Consider the following 21,706-nt stretch of genomic DNA (forward strand, 5'->3'; position numbering starts at 1 on the left):
TAGCAAGGCTTTTTGGCGGTCTTTCGGTGGGAAAATACTTCTGCACGACTCTCCACGGCTTGAGGGATCCGTCCTCCAAAGGGAAAGTCTCTAGCCCTTGTCGTTCCTGCAGAAACCTCAGCTTCTTCTGTCCAGTAGAAGCTTCTTTGCACCCACAGCTGGCATTTCCTGGGCATCTGCCCATCTCCGACTTGCTTGTGACTTTTGGACTTGGTCCCCTTGTTCCACAGGTACCCTCGACTGGAAATCCATCGTTGTTGCATTGCTGGTTTGTGTCTTTCCTGCAGTATTCCTCTATCACGACTTCTATGTCCTTGGGGGAACTTTAGTGCACTTTGCACTCACTTTTCAGGGTCTTGGGGTGGGCTATTTTTCTAACCCTCACTATTTTCTAATAGTCCCAGCGACCCTCTACAAGGTCACATAGGTTTGGGGTCCATTCGTGGTTCGCATTCCACTTTTGGAGTATATGGTTTGTGTTGCCCCTATCCCTATGTGTCCCCATTGCATCCTATTGTAACTATACATTGTTTGCACTGTTTTCTAAGACTATACTGCATATTTTTGGTATTGTGTACATATATCTTGTGTATATTTCCTATCCTCTCACTGAGGGTACACTCTGAGATACTTTGGCATAATGTCATAAAAATAAAGTACCTTTATTTTTAGTATAACTGTGTATTGTGTTTTCTTATGATAGTGTGCATATGACACTAAGTGGTACTGTAGGAGCTTCACTCGTCTCCTAGTTCAGCCTAAGCTGCTCTGCTAAGCTACCATTATCTATCAGCCTATGCTGCTAGACACCCTATACACTAATAAGGGATAACTGGGCCTGGTGCAAGGTGCAAGTACCCCTTGGTACTCACTACAAGCCAGTCCAGCCTCCTACAGAGAGAGATTGGAGTTTTGTCTAGTAGCAGTTTTGAATCATCTAAGGTAGCACATATCATTAGTATGCCTGCTGCAAAGATGATGTATCATGCAAAGAACAGTATTTTATGTGCATAGAACAGTGGGTAACTGCTTTTGTTGCAGTGATTATTTTGTTACTGAGCAGTCCATAAATTGCAATTGTAATCTAGCACAGTGAGCTATAAACTGCCATCAAAGAGCTGCATGCAAACTGCATGGCACAAGTCAGAAGGTTATGTTTTTTTCTCCGTCTTTCATTTTCCTTATGCTGCTAAGAAAGGCTTGCTTGTGTAGCAATACATTCTTATTATTAAAGTCAGCACTAACCACTGTTATGTTCTGACTCCTGAGTTTGCGCTTCTCCAGACCAAGCACTCTAAGTAAATGCCTGCCAGCGTGGATGACGTGTGAATCCTACACCTTGTATTCCCCTGTAAAGTGCTCCGACGCCCTACACTGGTATTAGAGATGCTATAAAACTAAAGAATTACATGTGATAGAGAGGGTATGGGGACATGAGAGGCCCTTATGGTTTTACTTCCTTTCCTCACCACATATTTATGTGAAAAAGCTTTCTCGGATCTTATGTACCTAAAAAAACTGAAATCTCTTTGGAAATGTAGGCTCTAATATGAGGATTCAGTTTGCCTAAATAAAACCAAACACTGAAAGTCGTGGAGCTGAAGTGCCAACCTTCCCATTAAAAGGTTTCGATTTTTGCATATTTTTTCAATATAAAATAAATATATCTTTAGAAATTAAAGTATTTGTTTGGTCATGTATTTTTTGTGAATGACTGTTTTAATGTTTGAAATTTAAATCCTACAAATTGCTTGTGGTTCCCTGGCTTCCAGAAATGATTCAGTGGGGGTCCTCAGGAGTCAAAAAGTTGTTAACCACTGGCATAGATTGTCGTAGAGTGGAGTGACAGTGTCATAGAGTAGAGTGGGGTAGAGTGGAGTAGAGTATCGTAGAGTACAGTGGAGTGGTTTAGAGTGTCACAGAGAATCGTGGAGGGAGTAGAGTGTTGTAGAGTGGAGTGGTGTGGAGTGGCATACAGTGGAGTGAAATAGAGTGTCATACAGTGGACTTCAGTGTCATAGAATAGTGTGAAGTGGCGTAAAGTGGCATGGAGAGGCATAGAGGGAGTTGCATAGAGTGGAGTAGAGTGTTGTGATGTAGATGGGAGTGCCATAGAATGCAGTGGAGTGCCATCGACTGGAGTGTCGTAAAGTGGAGTGGAGTGGCAGAGTATAGTAGAGTGTTGTGTAGTGGAGCAGAGTGTCAGAGAGGACTGGCACAGAGTGGAGTACAGTGGACTAGTGCGTCAGAGAGTAGAGCAGAATAAAGTGGAGTAGAGTAGCATAGAGGGAGTTGCGTAGAGGGAGTTGCGTAGAGTGGAGTGGCATAGAGTGGAGAGGAGTGGAGTAAAGTGGAGTACAGTGTTGTGTCAGAGTGAAATGGCATAGAGCGGGGGCGTACAGTGAAGGGATGTGTCATGCAGTGGCATAGAGTGAAGTGGCCTAAAGTGGTTTAGCATAGAGTGGAGTGGCATTTCGTAGAGTAGAGTGGATGGTGTGTCATACAATGGCATGTTGCTGAATGTTTTTGAGTGGAGAGGTGTGGAGTGGCCTAGGGTGGGTTGAAGGGGTGTAACATAGAGAAGAGTGGAGCGGCACAGAGTGGAATTGAGTGTTGTAAAATGTAGTAGAGTGCTGTAAAGTGGAGTGGATTAGAGAGGCACAGAGTGGTATCGTGGAGTAGAGTAGACTAGTGTGTCAGAATGGAGTGGAGTAAAGTGATGGAGAGTGGCTTAGAGCGTTGCATAGCGTGTCAGAGTAGAGTGTCATAGAGTGGAGTGTTGTAGTGTGGTGCAGAGTGGAGTAAAGTGTTATAGAGTGGAGTGAGATGGAGTAGAGTAGAATGGCAAAGTGTAGAGTGGTGTAAAGTGTCAGAGTGGAGTAGGGTAGAGTGGAGTGGAGTGTCATAGAGTGTTATGTCCTAGAGTGACATGTCATGGAGTGGCATAGAATGTCATGTCGTAGAGTGGTGAGGCATAGAGCAGATGTGAATGTCAAAGAGTGGTATAGAGTGGAATAGTATAGAGTGGAGTGACGTACAGCGGAGGTGAGAGGAGTGGAGTAGCGTGTCAGAGTAGAGTGGGTTGTAATGTCATAGAGTGGCATGTCGTAGAGTGGAGGGAAGGGGAGTGGCATAGAGTGGAGTAAAGTGTCAGAGCAGAGTGGAGTATTGTAGAGTGATGCAGAGTGGAGTAAAATGTGGGATGGCAAAGTGTAGTGTGGTGTAAATTGTCAGAGTGGAATGGGGTAGAGTGGAGTAGAGTGGAGTGAAGACTTGTAGAGTGTTATATCTTAGAGTGTCATGTCGTAAAGAGGTATGGCGTAGAGTGGAGGTGCATGTCATAGAGTGGCATAGAGTGGAGTGGCGTAGAGTAGAGTGGAATGTCGTGGAGTGAAGTGACGTGTCAGAGTAGAGTGGGTTGGCGTGTCGTAGAGTAGCATGGCAGGGTGGAGGTGTGTATAGTGGAGTGGCATGTTGTAGAGTAGACTGGAGTGGGGTTCTGCAGAGTGGCGTGAAGTGTTGTGGTAGGAAATGTCATGGAGTAAGTAGAGTGTCATAGAGTGAAGGGGAGTGGCATGTGGTAGAGTGGAGTAGAGTGGAATGTCATGGAGTGAAGTGGCGTGTCGAGGGAATAGGCTGGTGTGTCGTAGAGTACCATGTCATAGACTGGAGGGGTGTAGAGTGGAGTGGCATCTTGTAGAGTAGGGTGTGGGGTCTGTAGAGCGGATTGGAGTGTTGTGGTATGAAGTGTCATGGAGTAGAATGTCATAGATTGAAGGGGAGTAGCGTGTGGTGGAGTGTAGTAGAGTGGAGTGTCCCAAACGGAGCAGCATGCCATACAGTCGCCCAGAGTGGCGAAGAGTGGTGGGGCATAGAGTGTAGTAGAGTGTTGTAGAAGCGCAGAGTGGAAAGGCAGAGTGGAGTGGCATAGAAAGAGGTGGTGTAGATTGGCACATAGAGTGGAGTGGCATGTCATAGAGTGGAGTGGTGTGTCGTAAAGTGTCTTAGATTGGAGGGGCATACAGTGGTGTGGTGTAGAGTGGAGTGGCATAGAAACCTGTGGCATAAAGTGGAGTGGCATGTCCAAGAGTGGAGTGGAGTGGAGTGGAGTAGAGTGGTGTTTTGTAGAGTAGAGTGGCATGTTGTAGAGTGTCACAGAGTAGAGTGTTGTGTTGTAGAGTGAAGTGGAAGAGTGGAGCAGAGTGGCATGTCGTGGAGTGGAGTGTCAGAGAATGGAGTGGGGTGTCGTAGAGTGTTGTAGAGTAGAGTGTTGTAGAGTTCCATTGGAGGGACAAACTCAGGCTAGACAGCCTAAAACAGATAAAGCCAGCAATTAGAAAGCAAGCAAATGTGAGTTACAAAACACAAAGCCAATGGTAAGCAATGGGGGAAGGGAAGCTTCCAGAATGTTCTCAAAATGTCATCAGCAAACCAGACAGCTGGGCGGTCTGGTAAACTTCAACTTTTAAAATTTAATTTTGAAGTTTTAGGAATGTTTTATGTTTAAGGAATTCAAATAAAGCAGGAATATCTAAACACTTATTTGCGGAAGAGGAACATAAGGCACCAGTCCAGATAAGCCAAAAGATTCTAAAAAAGCATTGCATTGTGCCCCAGCCAACTGAAGACATCCTATACATCCTATACTTAAGATTATAGAGTAGTCACGCATTCAGTTTGGAGTGACAATTCCAATATAAATCAGCCATTACTTATGAAATGATTACCCGTCGAAGGCCTCCTAAACATACATGGATCCACCACTGTAGGAAGCTGGCTCTTTACATGGTATACCAAAATAAGGTATACTGTGCAAGGAGTCCAGGGGTTCCCTTACAAGTGGACAAGGGCTTGCTCTAGCAATCGCAATGTGCTCCTTTAGGGGTAGTGTAATCAAGCAGCTTTAGCCTTATTAGAGAAGAGTGTTAGACATTTACCATAGGCACACAGTCGATAAATGAGACACGCGACTAAATAAGGAAATCCACACCATCTTACTAAAAACAGAAGTATCTTTAAATAGATCTAGGCACCAGAATCAATACAATCAGATAAGTACGTTTTTCAGTTTTCAAAAGTCGACATTTAGTGCGTTTTTCAGACGCGGCAATGTTATACTATGGAGAAAAACAAATACTGCATACAGGTATAATACAGCGACTGACAGGACTAATCTCCTGGACGTAAGGTAGGTATGGGGCAAGGACTAACGCAGCACCAACAGGTCACCTCGGGCAGCACTGGGGCGGTCAGGTGCAGAGGTGCTTTTTAGCATCAGGTGCCCAATGTTAGTCTTTGGGGATCGGTCCAGGTACAAAGAGGCTGCAGACTTGGATTGGGAGGCCAACCTGGCTGAACCAGCATGTGTGCCCAGCTCTCACGATGCTCTGGGATGTGGGCAAACCTTAAGTCCTCTTCTCCACTGGTCAGGGGTGAGTGGTGCAGGAGTGTCTTGAGGTGTTGGGTTTTTGTCACCTGGAGAACTCACAGTCGAGGCCTGCAAACATTCTGCAGGTGGCGTTGGTGAGTCCACAGTGGGCAAGACCAAGGTGGGCATTGTCTCTGGACGGCTGGGTAACACCGCTGGAACCATTGGCCCACTTCAGTGCAGACTAGGTGGAATGGATGCAGTGGTGTTTTCTGGTGTCTGGTTATCGACAGTCCAGCGTCCTCACAGTTCTCTTGGGGTACATGCAAAATGTAGGGAAGCAGCTCATCTGCTCCACTGGAGATCCTGAGTCTTCGTTGAAGGTGGGCAATGCTCCCAGGCTTTTGGGTGCATAAAAGCTACCAGGACAAGACAACTTTGGTGCAATTTGGAGGGAACAGCAGACAAGCCAGCAGGACTGGTGCCAAGTCAGCTACTTCTTACTCAGTCTTTGCTTTTGCAGCTCTTCGGTGTCCTTCTTCATAGGTCAGTAGAACTCTGATGCCAGGGGCTCCCCTAAATACTGAATTTAGGTGCATTAAGGAGAGTGTGCAGTAGTAGCCAATGGGCTACTTACCCCTGGGGTCACTACAACCCCTATATGACCACTTCCTGTGGGAGGTGGGAATAACCCTGTCCCAGAGTTCCTACTTCTGCCATCACCAAGATGGCAGACTTTCTAAAGTTGTGTCCACATCAGGCAGCTCACCTTAGGGGTGGGACTGACCTGAGAGGTGGGCACGCCTCTCTGACTACTAATTTTCCCACCTGTCCAGGTGCTAAAAGGGCCCTAGGGTGGGGGTGGGGGGCAGCAGCCGCTTCTTTGAGGGAAGCCAGATCTACTTAACCAAATGTGGTGGGCTTATTTGAAGCCCCCCACTTTGGAAAGCAGATTTGCAGATCATTATGTTGGGAGGGGTGTGCTAAAACCCCGGCCAGACAGATTTTGTTCCTGTCTGCCCAATAGCAAAGACTCTCACCCTTGGGGGGTCAGAAACATGTCTGGTGGTGGCAGCTAGCTAGAACTAGTCTGCCAGCACACAGGTAAATAGAAGGTTTTTAAGGGGACACCTCCAAGGTACCCTCTGGCTGCATGTATTAATAAATCCATCACTGACATCAGTGAGGGTTTAATAATACGAGATGTATGATACCAACCATACCTATTTGCAGTGAAGCCATCTTGTAGCTGGGGAACTCGTGTTACCATGTGTCTTGTTCATGTACTTAAAATGGCTTCCCTATTCACTCACGATATTTAAGAATCGAAAAAGACACAGCAGGTTCATATCTGCGCTTGCAGATCTGTCCTCAAATGTAATATAATGCACCCTGCCTTAGGGCTGTAAGGCCTACTGGAGGGGTGACTTACATAAATTGCATGTAGTGTTAGGGGACATGGCACACAGGCTGTGTGGCATGTTGTGTTTTCATTTTTAGCTGCACCAAGACATGCAGCCTACAATGGGAGGCTGCATGTGCTAGGTGATGGGGAACCTGAGGTTGGCACAATACATGCTGCAGCCATTGGGTCCCTCTTTGGTACTCATGCCCTATGGACCAGGGGTACCATTTACTAGGGACATACAGGGGTGCTAAAAGTATTGCCAATTGGGTAACAATTGCACAGATTTAGGGAAGAGATCTAGTACTGGGGACCTGGACAGCAGGCATCCAGTGCAATTGCATCAATTACCAGGCAAAAAGTGGGGGAGACCATGTCACAAAGGGGCATTTCCAACAACTATGTAGGAATCTTCTTAACATGAAATATGAGATGTTGATGGGCAGTGTGGACAAAAATATAACATCTATAATTGGGATCTGGCCAGTCTTCCTTTTCTTTGAGAAGGGTTATGTGATGAGACAATTTTTGTTTTCGCTATATAGCATTCTTCAATCTACAAACGTGTGTAGAGCAAAACTGAGGACTTACCTCACAATTTGCAGCCAAAACAATTATTCCTTCATTAACTAGACCTCAGTAGAGTTTTTTAACAGATGTCTCTATTTTGACCATCAATCAGCAAAGAATTAACTATTCATCAGCAAAGAACTGTAAAGATCTCACCTGTCTACCAAGTCCAGGAAGTTTTCAATCATACCCTTGGCAGTGTTTGGCATTTCGGAGAGCAGAAGGCCATTGATCACCCAGTAGGAATCCCTGTTAAAGAAGATGGAGTCAGCATTCAGCTTGGAATATTAGGTTTAGGCTAACAGAGGTCATGGGGCCTGTGTGTGATGGCGGTCTAATCTTAGGTGACTTGGTGGGCAAAAATAAATTATAGACTGGAATGCGGTCTTCATACCTACCAGTGGCTGAGATTAATTAAAACATCCCACTATCTCTTTTTTGTTTTCTTCATTGTGAGGCCCTAATCATGACAGCGATGTCCAGATGAGGGACCCATGCTCACTGTGTCACTGGAACCAAGCTGACCTGACGAGCCCCAACTAGGTCAAAATTGGTCTTCTATCACTTGTGGTCCTGGTTAGAGAGGACCTGGCTTGGCAGTTTGGGCTGCACATTTCTTATTGGAACAGGATCAAGGCTGATTTGCATATGTCTGGGTCTAATCTAAAGTGGCATGGTGGGCAAAAAAATGATGAACTGGGATGCGGCCTGAGTTATTACCAGTGGCTGAGATTAATTCAAGCACCCCATCTGTCTTTTATTTGTTTTCTTCAGTGGGAGAGAAGGTGGGGTGCAGGAACAAGATGAATGCCAGTGCCATCAATACGTACTGTATTTAACAACTGCAAGATGTTAATGTTATGAATATGAAAACTGAGTAAATGTTGAAATGCTATTCTACCATGTTTAATGCTTGCTTTTTCAAAAAAGAGAAGTTCACAAGATGGCTGCAGATTTATAGATGGTGGATGTTGCAGCCACAGACAAGACATTGGCCCTCATTATGACTTTGGCGGTCTTCCAAGAAGCCCGCCAAAGCCACAGGTGCCAGAAGACCGCCAGTGCCGCCCACCATATCATGGGTACTGCTGGATTTCCACCACACTTTTGGGCAGAAATCCAGCAGTAGTTGTGCTGGTGGGCAGAGGCGCTTAGGTGGTTCTACCACCAGCCTCGCCCTGCCAGTAGGACACCGCCTGCCATAGTATGTGCAATAATGAGGCCTGGCGGTGTCCTGCTGGCAGGGCACTGCCAGAAGTGGAGCGCCCGTTCCCGTTCCCTGGCGGACGACCTTCTCCCCGGACCAGGTAAGTTGATCGTCAGACAGGGGAGGGTGGGGGGTGTTCTGTGTGCGTGTGTGGGTGTGTGGTGTCTGCATGTGTGCATGTATGTGTGTATGCGTGGTTGTATGCGTGTCTGAGTGTAGAAGTGAGTGCGTGTATACATGTAAGTGTGTAAGCATGTGTGTATGCAAGCATGAGTACTGTGGTGAATGCATGTTTGTCTGCGTGTGAATGTGCGTGTTTGGGTGGGTGTGAGTATATGTGTTTGGATGGGTGTGAGTATGAGTGGTTGAATGCGTGTATGAGTGCAGAGGTGAATGCGAGTATGGATGCGTGTGAGTGAATGCGTGTATGTAAGTGTAAGTGATTGAGTGTATGCGTGGTGCGTGTGTGTGTCTGTGTGCATGTGCATGTATGCGGGGGAGGAGGGGGCTGTGTGTAGAGGGTGCAAGGGGAGGAGGAGGGAGGTGCTGTGTACCCTGGCGGTCTTAATGACCCTCTTGGGAAATGTCATTTTCAACAGAAAAATAAGTTTGTTTGGCAAATTCCATGCACTATTTCTTTGGAACAAGCAGTGTTCTTTCCAGTGGATAGGACCATCATACATCATTAGATTTTTTTTATCTAACCAAGGACAATAAGGTATAACTGGGAGTTATGTCCATCTGGCAGTTGATCTTCAATTAGGCTCTGTGGCACTCGATCCAATGGGGCTAGTCCTGCTTTAATTTAAAACACTATGGGGCATATTTATGACTTTTGTAACGCAGGGCAGTGCAGCAAGTGTGCTGCTCTGCATCACAGTAAAAGGGCAGGAAAGAACCATATTTATAGCATTCCTGTCCTTGTCCTTTGCTCTGGTGCCATTTTGGCAGCCTAAAGCCAACTCAGGCATGCCTTGCACCATGGTGCAAGGGTGCCTGTGTTGCAAACAAGATTGTTTTTGTGCAGGAATGGGCACCTTCCTGTACAAAAACTATCATGAGTGGCTTTTTCTTCTTTCCATCTCTGCTGCAGAATTCAGTACACTCACAAAGAGGAAAAAACGAGGAGAAATAAAGATATTTCTCCTCTTTATGCCTCTCCTGGGGAGGCATATCTTTTTGGCCTATTTCCAGGGTTACCAGGTTTGGTAAATATGGGAATGCGTCAAAAACCATCGGAGTTGCATGGGAACACCCACGCAAACCCCATGGACGCCTCCCTTGCGCAGAGTAATGCAACACAGCGATTTGTGCTGTGCTGCATTACTACAGATGTTTGAAGCCATTCGAAGCCCCGCAAAGTGGCTTTGCCTGACTTAAAAAACCTGTCTTAAGGTTTTCGTTGCTCTTTCACTACCACAACCACATTCACACTTCCTGCCTGTAGAATGCGTAATAAACGTGCATTCTTAGATCTTTTGTCTATTACCGCTGGCTTCCCAGCGTGCGGATTTGGGTTGCGTTCCTGTCATCGAGCACTCCTCAGTGCTTTAAAGCAGCATTTTTTAAATCTTTTTTACTGTACGCTATACTCCACTTCTAAACCCAGCTCCCACCTCTGAACTGAAATGCCATAGGTGAAAATGATACCACTTTTACCGGAGTATGTTGCTGCAGCGCACGTCAACCACACCATTTGGGGTAGATTACTTCAGTACTTAATTTAGTATCTAAAGAATAAACGGCTGGTTTTATCAGTTAATGGCCCATCAGGAAGGCAAGATCCTGTAGTTTCTAGACTTTGCCTTCACATTTCTAAGACTGACGCGTTATCAACGATTGGCACCTGTTATCGAGCGGTTTCAGGTACTGCAATTTCTTGCTAAGGGTCTGTCTGCTCAGCTGTCTTTTATCTCAAGTGTTAGCTGCCTCTTGCACTTTGATTAGTTGTGCCACAGCTCCAGGCCAGTCTGCTCCAGTCACCAAAGCTCTTTGCACCTGCTTTATGATATTGCTGCAACCTTTACAAGGCAGGTAGTGTCACAGAATATCCTGATATAAAGGGTCTAGGCACCAGACACCCAAGCATAGGCAGTTGTACTGCTCATTACAGGAACCGTCCATAGGGCACGGGAAGCATTGGGTGTTGCTCCATAGGGGTGCCTTTCTCTGCTGCTGTAAACAGTAATGACATTAGGAGTCAGCATACCACCATCCTTGCCATTGATGATATCACGAGTGCTACTCATTCAACAATGAGTAGCACTCGTGATATCATCAATGAGTCATTCATTTATCATTCTCACTTCCCATATTCATACATTGCCCCTCACTCAACATCCTTTCCCCCATGATGCCATAAACCTTTTTTGTAATCTGATCTCCAAAAGACACAACAGTGTGCCCCAGCTATTCACCCTTGCTAATGTCTTCATCACTCTCTTGTTGTGATTACATTACTGAACACGCTTGCTCAATGTTGTCAAGTTTTAGCCCAATTTACTCATCTTGTGATCACATGAGATTACGTACAGCCACAACTGAAGCCCAGTGTCACTTACCAGTAGTAGAACTCCCTGAATCTTCCACCAGGCACCACCACAGGGTTAGGCACATATATTTGGGAATGTCGCTCCGGATTCGTTTTTACTTCCTCTTTGATCTAAGAAAGATAGGAGGCATTGCAAAGAGCTGGATGTCTCAAAAGCACAGCCGTCTAGAATGAATCCATGGACCTACAAAATTTAGCCACCAGTCCACTGATTTCCGTGAGCATCTGATCAGGTCAGGGACCAGCCAGAATTTAACAACTGTAGCACAAAGCTGTATGATTCATCCATCTTACTACTGATCTGCTGGAATTCGGCCACTATACCTCAGATTAGCTCAAATTCTGCCACTACACCAATGATTTCCTGTCATTCACCCAACATTTCACTAATCCTTTGAACTCCAGTCACCATACCATTGATCTTCTCTAATCCAGCCACCATACCACTGATCCTTTGTAATGGATCTACCATACCACTGATCACCCAGAACTATTCAACCGTTCTACTGATTTTCTAAGATTCATCATACCCTTGTAAGCCTAGAAATCAGCAAGTACGCCAGTGTCTCCTGTAATCCAGGCACCATAGAACTGGGAAAGCTGAAATTAAGCCACCACATCACTGAATACGTTAATGCAGCAACCATATACATGATCTGTTAAAATGCAACCATCATACTGATCTTCTCCTGGAAATCACCACTTCACCGCCGACTTCCTAAAACTCAGCCAACATAGCACTGATCACCTAGAATTCAACCAGCGCACTACTGGAATTCAGCCACTATACTGTCGGTGCTTAATTTGTATAAGTGCCTGTGTCCAAAGTCTTTCTCAAAAGTTCACCAGTGCTACTGCAGAATTTCGCACTTGCCAAATACCAAAGGCATCTAGTATCATTTTCACCTCATGCCTATTTTATCCACTCCCATACTCTGCCAGAGCTTTTCCCATATCCTTGCAGGTTTTCATTGAAACTCTCTTCCTTTCTCATTTTTTCAGTTTTTCTCTTCCTCCTCTTTTCCCACTTTGTTGTCTTTATATCTTTTGTTATAGGACAAAGACTGATGATGAAAAATAAGTCCTGGTCCCCAAAAAGGGTGGCGGTGGGCCCCACCTGCAACCACCGGCTCAAATTAAGAATTATATATAGGGGGTTCCATAGACTTCAACAGCCATATCGAAGACATTGTGGCTTTCAGCCATCATAGCTCTAATCTCTTTAGCCACCACACCAATGATCTTCAGGAATTCAGCAACATCAACATTGGCCATGCAACTACACTTGTGTATCACTATTTAAAGTATATTAACTGAAGTAGAACATTAACAGATAAAGAGATCATAATAGCAAATATCCTGCAGGATCCTTTGAAGTCCCTCGACGAAGGTAATCAGAGGACACTGATGCTGCTTGGTCGATAACTAAAGGTTTCCAAATAAAAAACAAAAGGGGCAGATGAGAATCTCAGGAGCAAATTAGAGTGTATCCAATCATTGCTTCTACAAGCCCCTCATCAGGTACGAGGAGGCAGGAGAGGTTCTAAGAGTGCTACAGGAAGACAACACTGTGACGACCTCAGAGTCAAAGTGTATGCAGTCCTACTTCCAATACCCCTGTCTTGTTGGTAAATCCAGGTTCGTCTAGGCTCCTCCCTTCCACCTTTAAAAAGTAACTTCTTTATGCACTTACAGATGTTAAATGATAATGGTCATGCAGCATAACATCAATTTCTAAAGTATGCCCACAATTCATTTTTCCTATCATCTGCAAAGTTACAAGCGGAGAATGCTGAACAATTTCTATTTCTGGATGAAGTAAGGCACCCAATGAATGTCATTAACCAGAGGTCTTGGTGGTGGGAGGTGCCCTGGCTGAGATTGTCCAGTCTGAGTTGTCTTTGCCCCTTGGAACTACCTCACTCAATTAAAAAAACACAAATAACTGGGGCATTATGTACTTTCACCACAAATATATAAATTGGTCAAAGGTATTCATTTTCAACTCTCCATGCCCGGCAGGAACCCGATCATCCAACAAAAAGACTAATGTGTGAAAATGAAGAAAGCCTTAGTAATGAAAGAATTAGACTTTAGAAACATGACCTACGGACCCTATCATAACAAAGTAAGAAAGATTGTGTGTCCAAATCTAAAGGGCCATGGGGAGCCCTCATGATAAATGTTGCTATCAAATAATGGCCACCTTAGAAACACTGTGTTGGCTTCTGGTAAAGGACAGAAACAAACTCAAAATAATCTGTTCCATGGCAGAGTCTATGGGGGCAATGGCTTAGGATTTCCACACTGCCTTATGAGCTGACCAAGAATCCCTGTCTAAGCAGCAAAACATAAGCCCAAGACAGAAGCACAAGCCTCTGGAACTTGTTGAAGGGATTCTAAACACCTTGAAAAATAATTTAACCTGACTGTAGAGACATGAGATGAAGGTCACATAAAGAACCTGCTTTACTTTAGGATTGAACATTGACTACTCTGCAACTTTAACATTGATCTTCTTCGCCCCTTACCAAATGCTTTCTTTTTTCCAAAAAGCAACAGAGCAAATTGACTATAGGACAGTTATTTTCAATGACATTCACAAGTATGTTTGTCGCTCAAATGTGAGCAAGGTACTAAACCCTTCAATATATCAATACAAAATCAAGCACTTGTGAGTAACTACAGTCCCACATCCGAGCTCTAAATATACACTGTATATCGATCAACATGAATGAAAGTGAGTGAGCAAAATGCAAAACTTATCTTGGGACAAATAGCCAGAAAAATGTAATAACTGAGGAAAGTGCAACATAATATTGAACCCTGAAGATAAACCCATCATCAGGTACGAGGAGGCAGGAGAGGTTCTAATAGGGTCATATTGTTTATTTCTGCAGCAAAAGTAAATATATCATCAAAGATAACTTCATTGTTGGTCTTGTTGGGTGTTCTCAACTAAAGGGGAAAACATTGTATTTAGTTTGAGATAAAGAAACATATCTGATAACATATAGGGTGTCATTATGACCCTGGCAGTCCTGCCCGCCACAGCGGTGTAGGCAGCCAGACCGCCAAATTATGACCATTGCAGTGAATTGGCCGTATCGCAGCCAGTTTACTGCCTGTCCTGCCAGGGTATTGGGACCGCTTGGCCGAAAGCTGACCACCTTCGGCCCGACGGTCCACCTAAAATGCCTGCGGTATAATAAGTATCCTTACCGTCAGGGATTCCGTGGTGGCAGCCCTGCCACAAAATCTCTGGCGGTAAGGATACTGCTGACAGGAATACAAATTCCTGTTGCCACTACAGGACTCCCCAACCCCTACTCCCTGTAGGAGCCCCCCACCCCCTGACCCCATCAGGAAACCCCACCCCCCCAAGCAGCGACACCCCCCTTCCCCTGATCTACGTACTGACCCCCCGATCTCTGTACTGACTCCCCCACCCGATCCCCGTACTGCCCCGATCCACTCACACACACACCACACACATACATACACGCACAACATCCATGTTCACTCATTCACACACACATGCACACATGGCCACAACACTGCCCCCACCCCCGCATACACGCATTCACACAAGCACACAGACACTTGCACACACACAACACCCCCACCCTTCTCCATTCACACACACACCCCCCATTCATGCACACAACAATCAACACTCCCCCTCCCCTGTCGGTCGATCACCTTACCTTACCTGGTGGTCATCCGGGAGGGAACAGGGTCCATTGGGCCTGCCCCGCCCCGTCACCACAACACCACCATGCCAATTACAAAGTTGTAATACGGCGGGCAGTGTTGTGATGACGTGGCGGTGCCAGCGGACCAACCTCCATTAGACCGCCGATTGCCAGTATGGCTGCTGGTGCCTGTCCGCCCTGTGTATGGTGGAGAGCTGCTAGGAGTCATAATATGGCAGTCTCAAGACCGCCATCACTGGCGGTCTCCTGGCGGGGGTGACTTCAGCGGTCAAAAAAGTCATAATGAGGGCCTTCATTTTACTAATAAATGTACTAGTGTTGACACAATGACACTTGTTCTTGTGCAAAACCTAGGCACAGTTCTCAGGGGATCTGGTGACAGAGGCACAGCACGGTTTGCTCCTGACTACACTCTCTGTGGTACTCAACTTTCTATGGGTGTTCACAACGTGGGGTTTTGACAGTCTACCTTCCTGCAGAGCCCGACACACTCCTTCCCTCTTTCAGCAGGCAGTCATGCTTCCAGGCACTTTTAGGCAGACTCTCAGCCCCTCCATCAAAAGTGATGACTTTAGGTGATGTCCCCTTATCTCTGGGGTACTGGCTGTCTGGCAGACACCAGTCCTGCTCATGGAGCAGCATTCTTTGAGCAGTCTGTGGAGCACTATCTCTCTTGGTCAAGAAGAATTTGCAACTGAAACAAAGTGGAATGGTTTGAATCCCCCTTTAATATTCATTTCCCAGACAGGGTGATGTGGAACCACTGTCTACAGATTCAGAGCCAATTTGGGTTGGTTCTCATCCAAATTTTCTGGCTATTCCTCAACCTTTGGGCAAAGGGATGCTCTCATGGCAGCTGGCAATGGAGCTGGATCCAGACAAGAGTATCTAAAACATGAGCACAATGAAATGGGAGATCTTTGCACCTAGCTGACATCCTGAAGCAGCAATCAGAGGCATAACTAGAAGTGTCCTCACCTTGAACAACAAAAACTGCAGTCCCACCCTCATCCGTATCATCTACCAAAAAGCAGTGTGCAGGAAGAATTAATCAGCAGCCCTTTGCTAAAAAAGCCCTCATTGAATTTGTCACAGAAGCCCCTGGTTCCGAGCGTCCAAATAACAGCAGAACTTTAAACGAGGGGGCAGTGGACAAACACACACTCCTACACAGAGATCAAGATCTAATCATCCAAAAGAGTCACAAAACACAATCTGCTGTCACCTCCACTTTGTCTTACCATAAATATAAACCACGTTGTCCACTAAGAAGGCATACTTTGTGTGCTTCTCCAGGTCAAAGAAAAGGTTTTGTATTTTGCATTACCAGACACAAGCCTATACCTCTGTACACATGCTAGATTAACATGATGCTAGGGCCAAACAAAAGGGTACCGGTGTTACATGCATTTGGACACAAACTGCATTCGGGCACAAACAGCATGGACAAGCACATTTATAACACAGGGGACATTCCCGTCCCAACACATTTGCAGATTTTTTTCATAATTTCAGAAAATTCAAATACCGATTGTAGTGTCACCAACGATAGTGTCAGAATGGAGAAATGTAAATCTTATAGTTATTGGCAGAGGGGCTGAAGAAGTGCTTAACACACGAGCAGCTTCTCAGCACTGAAATACAACAGTGACATTTGGAATTAGAACACTCGAATGTCAACACAATTTTAAGTACTCTGATATGGCCTCAACATCACTGGATAAGAATACATTTTGAAATGAATACAGTCATGGAGGCTCAACTCATGACCACAACAGGGGTGAAGTGTAAACAGCAGGATAGGTGAACCCATAATTGTCTCCTGCCTCTCTTCACACATGGAATGGGGGGAGCATAACAAGTGTGTTTCTGTCCCTGTGTTGCTAGAGTTGTTGGAAGCCAGAACACTACTTTAAAATGTAAAACAACTTTCTAAAAAGGCAGTCATGTAAAGGCAATGAACATTTAGACAGGTTTGGGGCACAAAAGATAGCGCATACTTTTCACCCTACACTTTATGCTGCACTTTGTCATATCTATTGCCAGACCCAAGATTACCATATGAGCGAAGTGGAGGTGGAAAGGATTTCTTCCAACTCTGTCCACTATCCTCCAGTGGTGACAGCTTACCTTCATATTTACAATTTGGTTATTATACAGTGCGCAACACAAAGGAATACCAGGATAAATAGATCAGAATGGAGACAAAGATGAATGTATGGACATGGATCGGGTAGGAATAAGGGCTTTGAGGGCCAAATTAGCTCAAAGGACATAAAACAGGGACTGGTGCATGATGAAATAGGAAGGGGCAGCGGTGTGGCTAGAGGGAAAGGGCAATATAACAATGCGACTATAGGAATTATGCTGATCTGCAGGAATAAACCAACCATACTACTTAGCAATCATGTTGCGCAGAACACATGCCAGATCACCTGCCAGATGTGTGCAGGACAGGTGTGAATATTTAGTTAGATGGCACTGGCAAATGAAGATCATCCTCAGTTTATGGGTCTTGCTGCTCTTCATTGAAGAAGCACTGCTCAGGTAGGAGGCCCAACCCAACATTTACCAATTCTGCCCACTTACTGCGCAAAGCCCTAGGTTTGCTTCACACATCCTATGTAACACATGCCAAAAACTAACCCACACCCCTTACCTTCCTCCCAAGACTTTTCCACAGCAGGTGTAGCTTGGCGGCCCAGCTCTGCAAATTACCATCACTAATCCTGGATAGTATTTTGGGACTAGAAGAAACAAACAAAGGACAATGAAACAAAGCAGCACCCTGTGCAGAATGGACCGATCACAGAGCAGTGAAGCTACCTGAAGAATCTAAAAACATTTCAACACAAGACATTGGAAAGGTCCAATACATTTTAACATAACTTATTCAATAGATCTAGACACATTTCAGCAGCCCTGCGCTCTAATCATCGTTAAATACTTAGGCCCTCATTCTGACCCTGGCGGTCGGCGGAGAGACGGCGGTCGGACCGCGAACAGACCGGCGGTATTAAAAATGGCATTCTGACCGCGGCGGTCCCCGCCGCGACCGACCGCTACTTCTCCGCTCCGACCGCCGCGGCGGTCATGACCGCGGGGCTGGAGTTTGCGCACTCCGGCCCCGCGGTCGTCCCAAGACCGCCAAGGGTATTATGACCCTGCCTACCGCCGCGGTTTCTTGCGGGCGGGAACCGCCGTGCGAACCATGGCGGTAAGCACTATCGGGGCCAGGGAATTCCTTCCCTGGCACTGATAGGGGTCTCCCCCACCCCCCACTACCCACCCGAGTCCTCCCCCCACACCCTCCACCCCCCTGCCACCCCCCAGAGGTGGTACGAACCCCCTCCCCACCCCCACCCCGACATGCACATACATGTACCCCGACATGCACACACCCCCAACATGCACATATACACACCCCCTACACACACATACACAACGGGGACACATACCCGCACACATACATGCCGACATGCGCACCTGCCGAACAGCACACATTACCCATAGACACAACAGCACCCCTCTACACAACCACACGCACACCCCCATGCACGCACACATCACACAACACCCCCCCACCCCCTCCCCTCACGGACGATCAACTTACCTTGTGCGTTGGTCCTCCGGGAGGCGACGGGAGCCATAGGGACGTGACCGCCAACAGAAGACCGCCAACAGAAGACCGCCACACAGAAATGTGGGTCGTAATTCTGGGGGCGGTGTTCTGCTGGCGCGGCGGTGGAGGTTGACCAGTCTCCACTTTCCCGCCGACCGCCAGTGTGGCTGCTGGCGGTTTTCCGGCGGAACGCTCCCAGCGGTCAGAATGCGCACAGCGGCACACCGCCGCGGTCGGCGGTCTTCACCGCGGCGGTAACTCGGCGGTCTTGCGAAAAGACCGCCAAGGTCAGAATGAGGGCCTTAGTTAATTCTGATATTCACTTTCATAAATATAAGACTTGAATTACCACTAATGGAGCCTGCAAGATGAGATAGGGTGTTTGCAACCAAGTTCATCCACAGGCCTGTACAATGTGTATGTATCACAAGTCTGAGAGCCTCCCATCAATCAGGACCTTACCCTGGTTGTGGATTGTGTAGTTCATTATCTCTCAGAATTCTTATGCTCTTGACCTGGGCCCCTACAGTGGTGACTGAGGTCATTTGCCATTAGTATCCTGAGATCCATCCTCCCATGGCTCTGCTAACTGGGACAAGTACAGACTTTCCACACTTGACTCTTAGGCCCCGATTTATACTTTTTGGTGCAAAACTGCACTAATGTAGTTTTGCACCAAAAAGTTTAGCACTGGCTTGCACCATTTCTGTGCACCAGCCGGGCACCATATTTATGGAATAGTGCAAGCCGGTGCAAAGGGTAGGCTAGCTAAAAAAAAAATGACGCTAGTCAACTGGGGCTGGCGGTATGGAAGAAGGGGGTTGTGCACCAAAAAATGACGTTAGGCAGGTTAGAGTAAAAAAAATGACTCTAACCTGCCTAGAGTCATTTTCTGACGCAATACCATCCATAACATGACTCCTGTCTTAGGAAAGACAGGAGTCATGCCCACCCCCACAATGGCCAGCGCAGGGGACCAGGGTCCCCTGGGCATGGCCATTGCACTAAGTGCCATGTAGGGTGGGCAATTTCAGGGCCCCCAATGGCACATTAAAAAAAATATATATATATGTATATATATATATATATATATATATATATATATATATACTTAAGTGTACTTACCTATACTTACCTCGGATGGGGTACCCCATCCTCCACTGTCCCTCTAGTGTGGGTGTGGCTGTCCCTGGGGCCTGGGGAGGGCACCTGTGGGCTTATTCAATGGTGTTCCACCATGGAAATAGGCCCACAGGTCCCCTAAAGCCTGCCCTGACCCACGCGTTATAAAATGGTGCAAAGCAAGCTTTGCACCATTTGTTTACCCCTTCTCCCCGTGCGTGATTTTAGCAATGGGGGATAAATATGGCGCTAAGGCCATAGAGTCATTGTTTGCACAGGAACGCCTACTTTGCATCTCATTGACCTAAAGTAGGTTTACACATCCCAAAAATGACTAACTCCATAAATTTGGCGCTGGACAGGTCTAGTGCCAAAGGATAAATATGGAGTTAGGTTTGCACCGAATTTGCGTAAAAACAAATGCCGCAAATTCGGCGCAAAGCAAGTATAAATATGCCCCTTACTGATGGCAAGCAGTCAAAGTGATAATATAAGGAAAAAGTGCTCAGAATTCCACAGTCAAACAACAAACTCAATAACGCATGTTCCCGAACAGTGTTTCACTTTAGTTTTAAAAAGTACCTTAATTTTACAGCAAAACAAAATACCACAACCTAGTGAAATGTTTTTACTCCGAACAGTGTTCCCTAACCACCCCGCTAGCATGAAGTTCCCAACATCTATGGTAACTTAGGCAAAGCTATGTGTGCAGGCACTGATTAGCAGTGTTGGACAAGGGTGCATACCTCTGCCAAACAGAGAACCAATTTCTAAGTATAGACCACAATTCTAGTCAGGGTAAGTCACAACACAGTCAAACTTATCCTGTGCTCACCCTGTGGTAATTTGGCACAGAGAAGGCAGGCTTAACTTAGAAGGCAATGTGTAAAGTATTTGTGCAATAACTCTTACACAATGAAAACACCCAAAAAAGTACTCCACACTGGTGTAGAACAATAGATAATATTTATCTGAATAAAATAAGATACAAATGTCAAAAATCCAATATTCACAAGTCGAGACATCATTTTTTAAAGGTTTAAAAGAGTCTCAATCCTTAAGAATCAGTGGTTGTATCCTTGTAACACACAGTACCTGGGATATGTAAAAGATAATGACCCACAGGGGCCGCAGAGGAGGAGATGCATTGAAAAATAAGGCGCTGTGTTGGACTTTCCAGCAAGCCACAGATGATGGGTCGTTTCTTTCCACGCTGCAAGGTGATGCGTCGATTTCCAGGAGTGCAGCTTTGATTCCTCACTGCGATGCAGGGATATTTTGACGCCCAGGGACGATGCACTGAAAATCCTTGACGCCCTGGTAAGAAAGAGCAGGCACTTCATCGATCCGGTAGGCAAAGTAGCGAATTTTCAGTCGTGAGGCAGGTGCTGTGTCAATTTCTGCAGGTGTTGCATCGATTTTCGGACGCACTGGGATTTTCTTCTCTGGGGTAAAGCCTTTGTGCCCCTGAGACTTCAGAACAGGAGGCAAGCTCAATACAAGCCCTTGGAGAGCACTTGTGGGGAAGACAGAGTCCTTCCAGCAGAGTCAGAGGCCAGCAGACAACAGGGCAACAAGCAGGGCAGCAGTCCTTCTCAACAAAGCAGCCCAGATGAGTCCTTTGGACAGCCAGGCAGTCCCTCTGACAGAGTCTAGATGTAGTTTCAGAAGTGTCTGCTTTGGTGGGCTTAGAGGCCCAGTATATATACACCCAAAAGTGCCTTTGGTTTTGGGGGGGGGGACTTCAAAGAGTGGTTTTGAAGTGCACAAGTTCACCCTGCAGCCCAGTCCTGTCTGCCTGGATCCCCATGGGGGGGTAACAGTCCTTTGTGTGAGGGTAGGCCACTGGCCTTTGAAGTGTAAGAGAGAGTCCCTCCTAAAACCAGCAAAACAGGGTCACAGAAATGGAGGGAGGCAGGCAAAAAGGTGGGTGATGACCACCCTAAGTCTGTCAGGTCTAACAACTATCAATTACCCCAATGGATAGTTAGTATGCTCATACTAGCAAAGGTTAGCATTCTAGCAGCAGAATTTCCCTTATATGGACTGGGCGTAGTTTCTCACTTCTTGTGAGTTGAGCAGCTTGTTACTTGCACAAGGGTGTTCAGTTGTGCTGGTAGATGTGGTTGTGAATCTGCACTCTCG

At 46.1% G+C, this 21,706-nt stretch overlaps 1 protein-coding gene across 2 annotated transcripts in view; it reads right to left on the reverse strand.

Moving 5' to 3' along the window:
• The window catches only part of TREH (trehalase), a 131,637-nt gene that overhangs the window by 62,519 nt on the left and 47,412 nt on the right, over positions 1-21,706 (reverse strand). For both annotated transcript variants that reach the window (XM_069224786.1, XM_069224787.1), the window contains exons 5-7: positions 17,477-17,564; positions 11,112-11,212; positions 7,500-7,592 (exon numbers count right to left, since the gene is read on the reverse strand). In XM_069224786.1, coding sequence (XP_069080887.1) covers positions 7,500-7,592; positions 11,112-11,212; positions 17,477-17,564 — 282 coding nt within the window. The remainder of the gene's footprint in view (positions 1-7,499; positions 7,593-11,111; positions 11,213-17,476; positions 17,565-21,706) is intronic.

The sequence above is a fragment of the Pleurodeles waltl genome, chromosome 3_1 (assembly GCF_031143425.1).
Source record: "Pleurodeles waltl isolate 20211129_DDA chromosome 3_1, aPleWal1.hap1.20221129, whole genome shotgun sequence".
Taxonomy (NCBI): Eukaryota; Metazoa; Chordata; class Amphibia; order Caudata; family Salamandridae; genus Pleurodeles; species Pleurodeles waltl.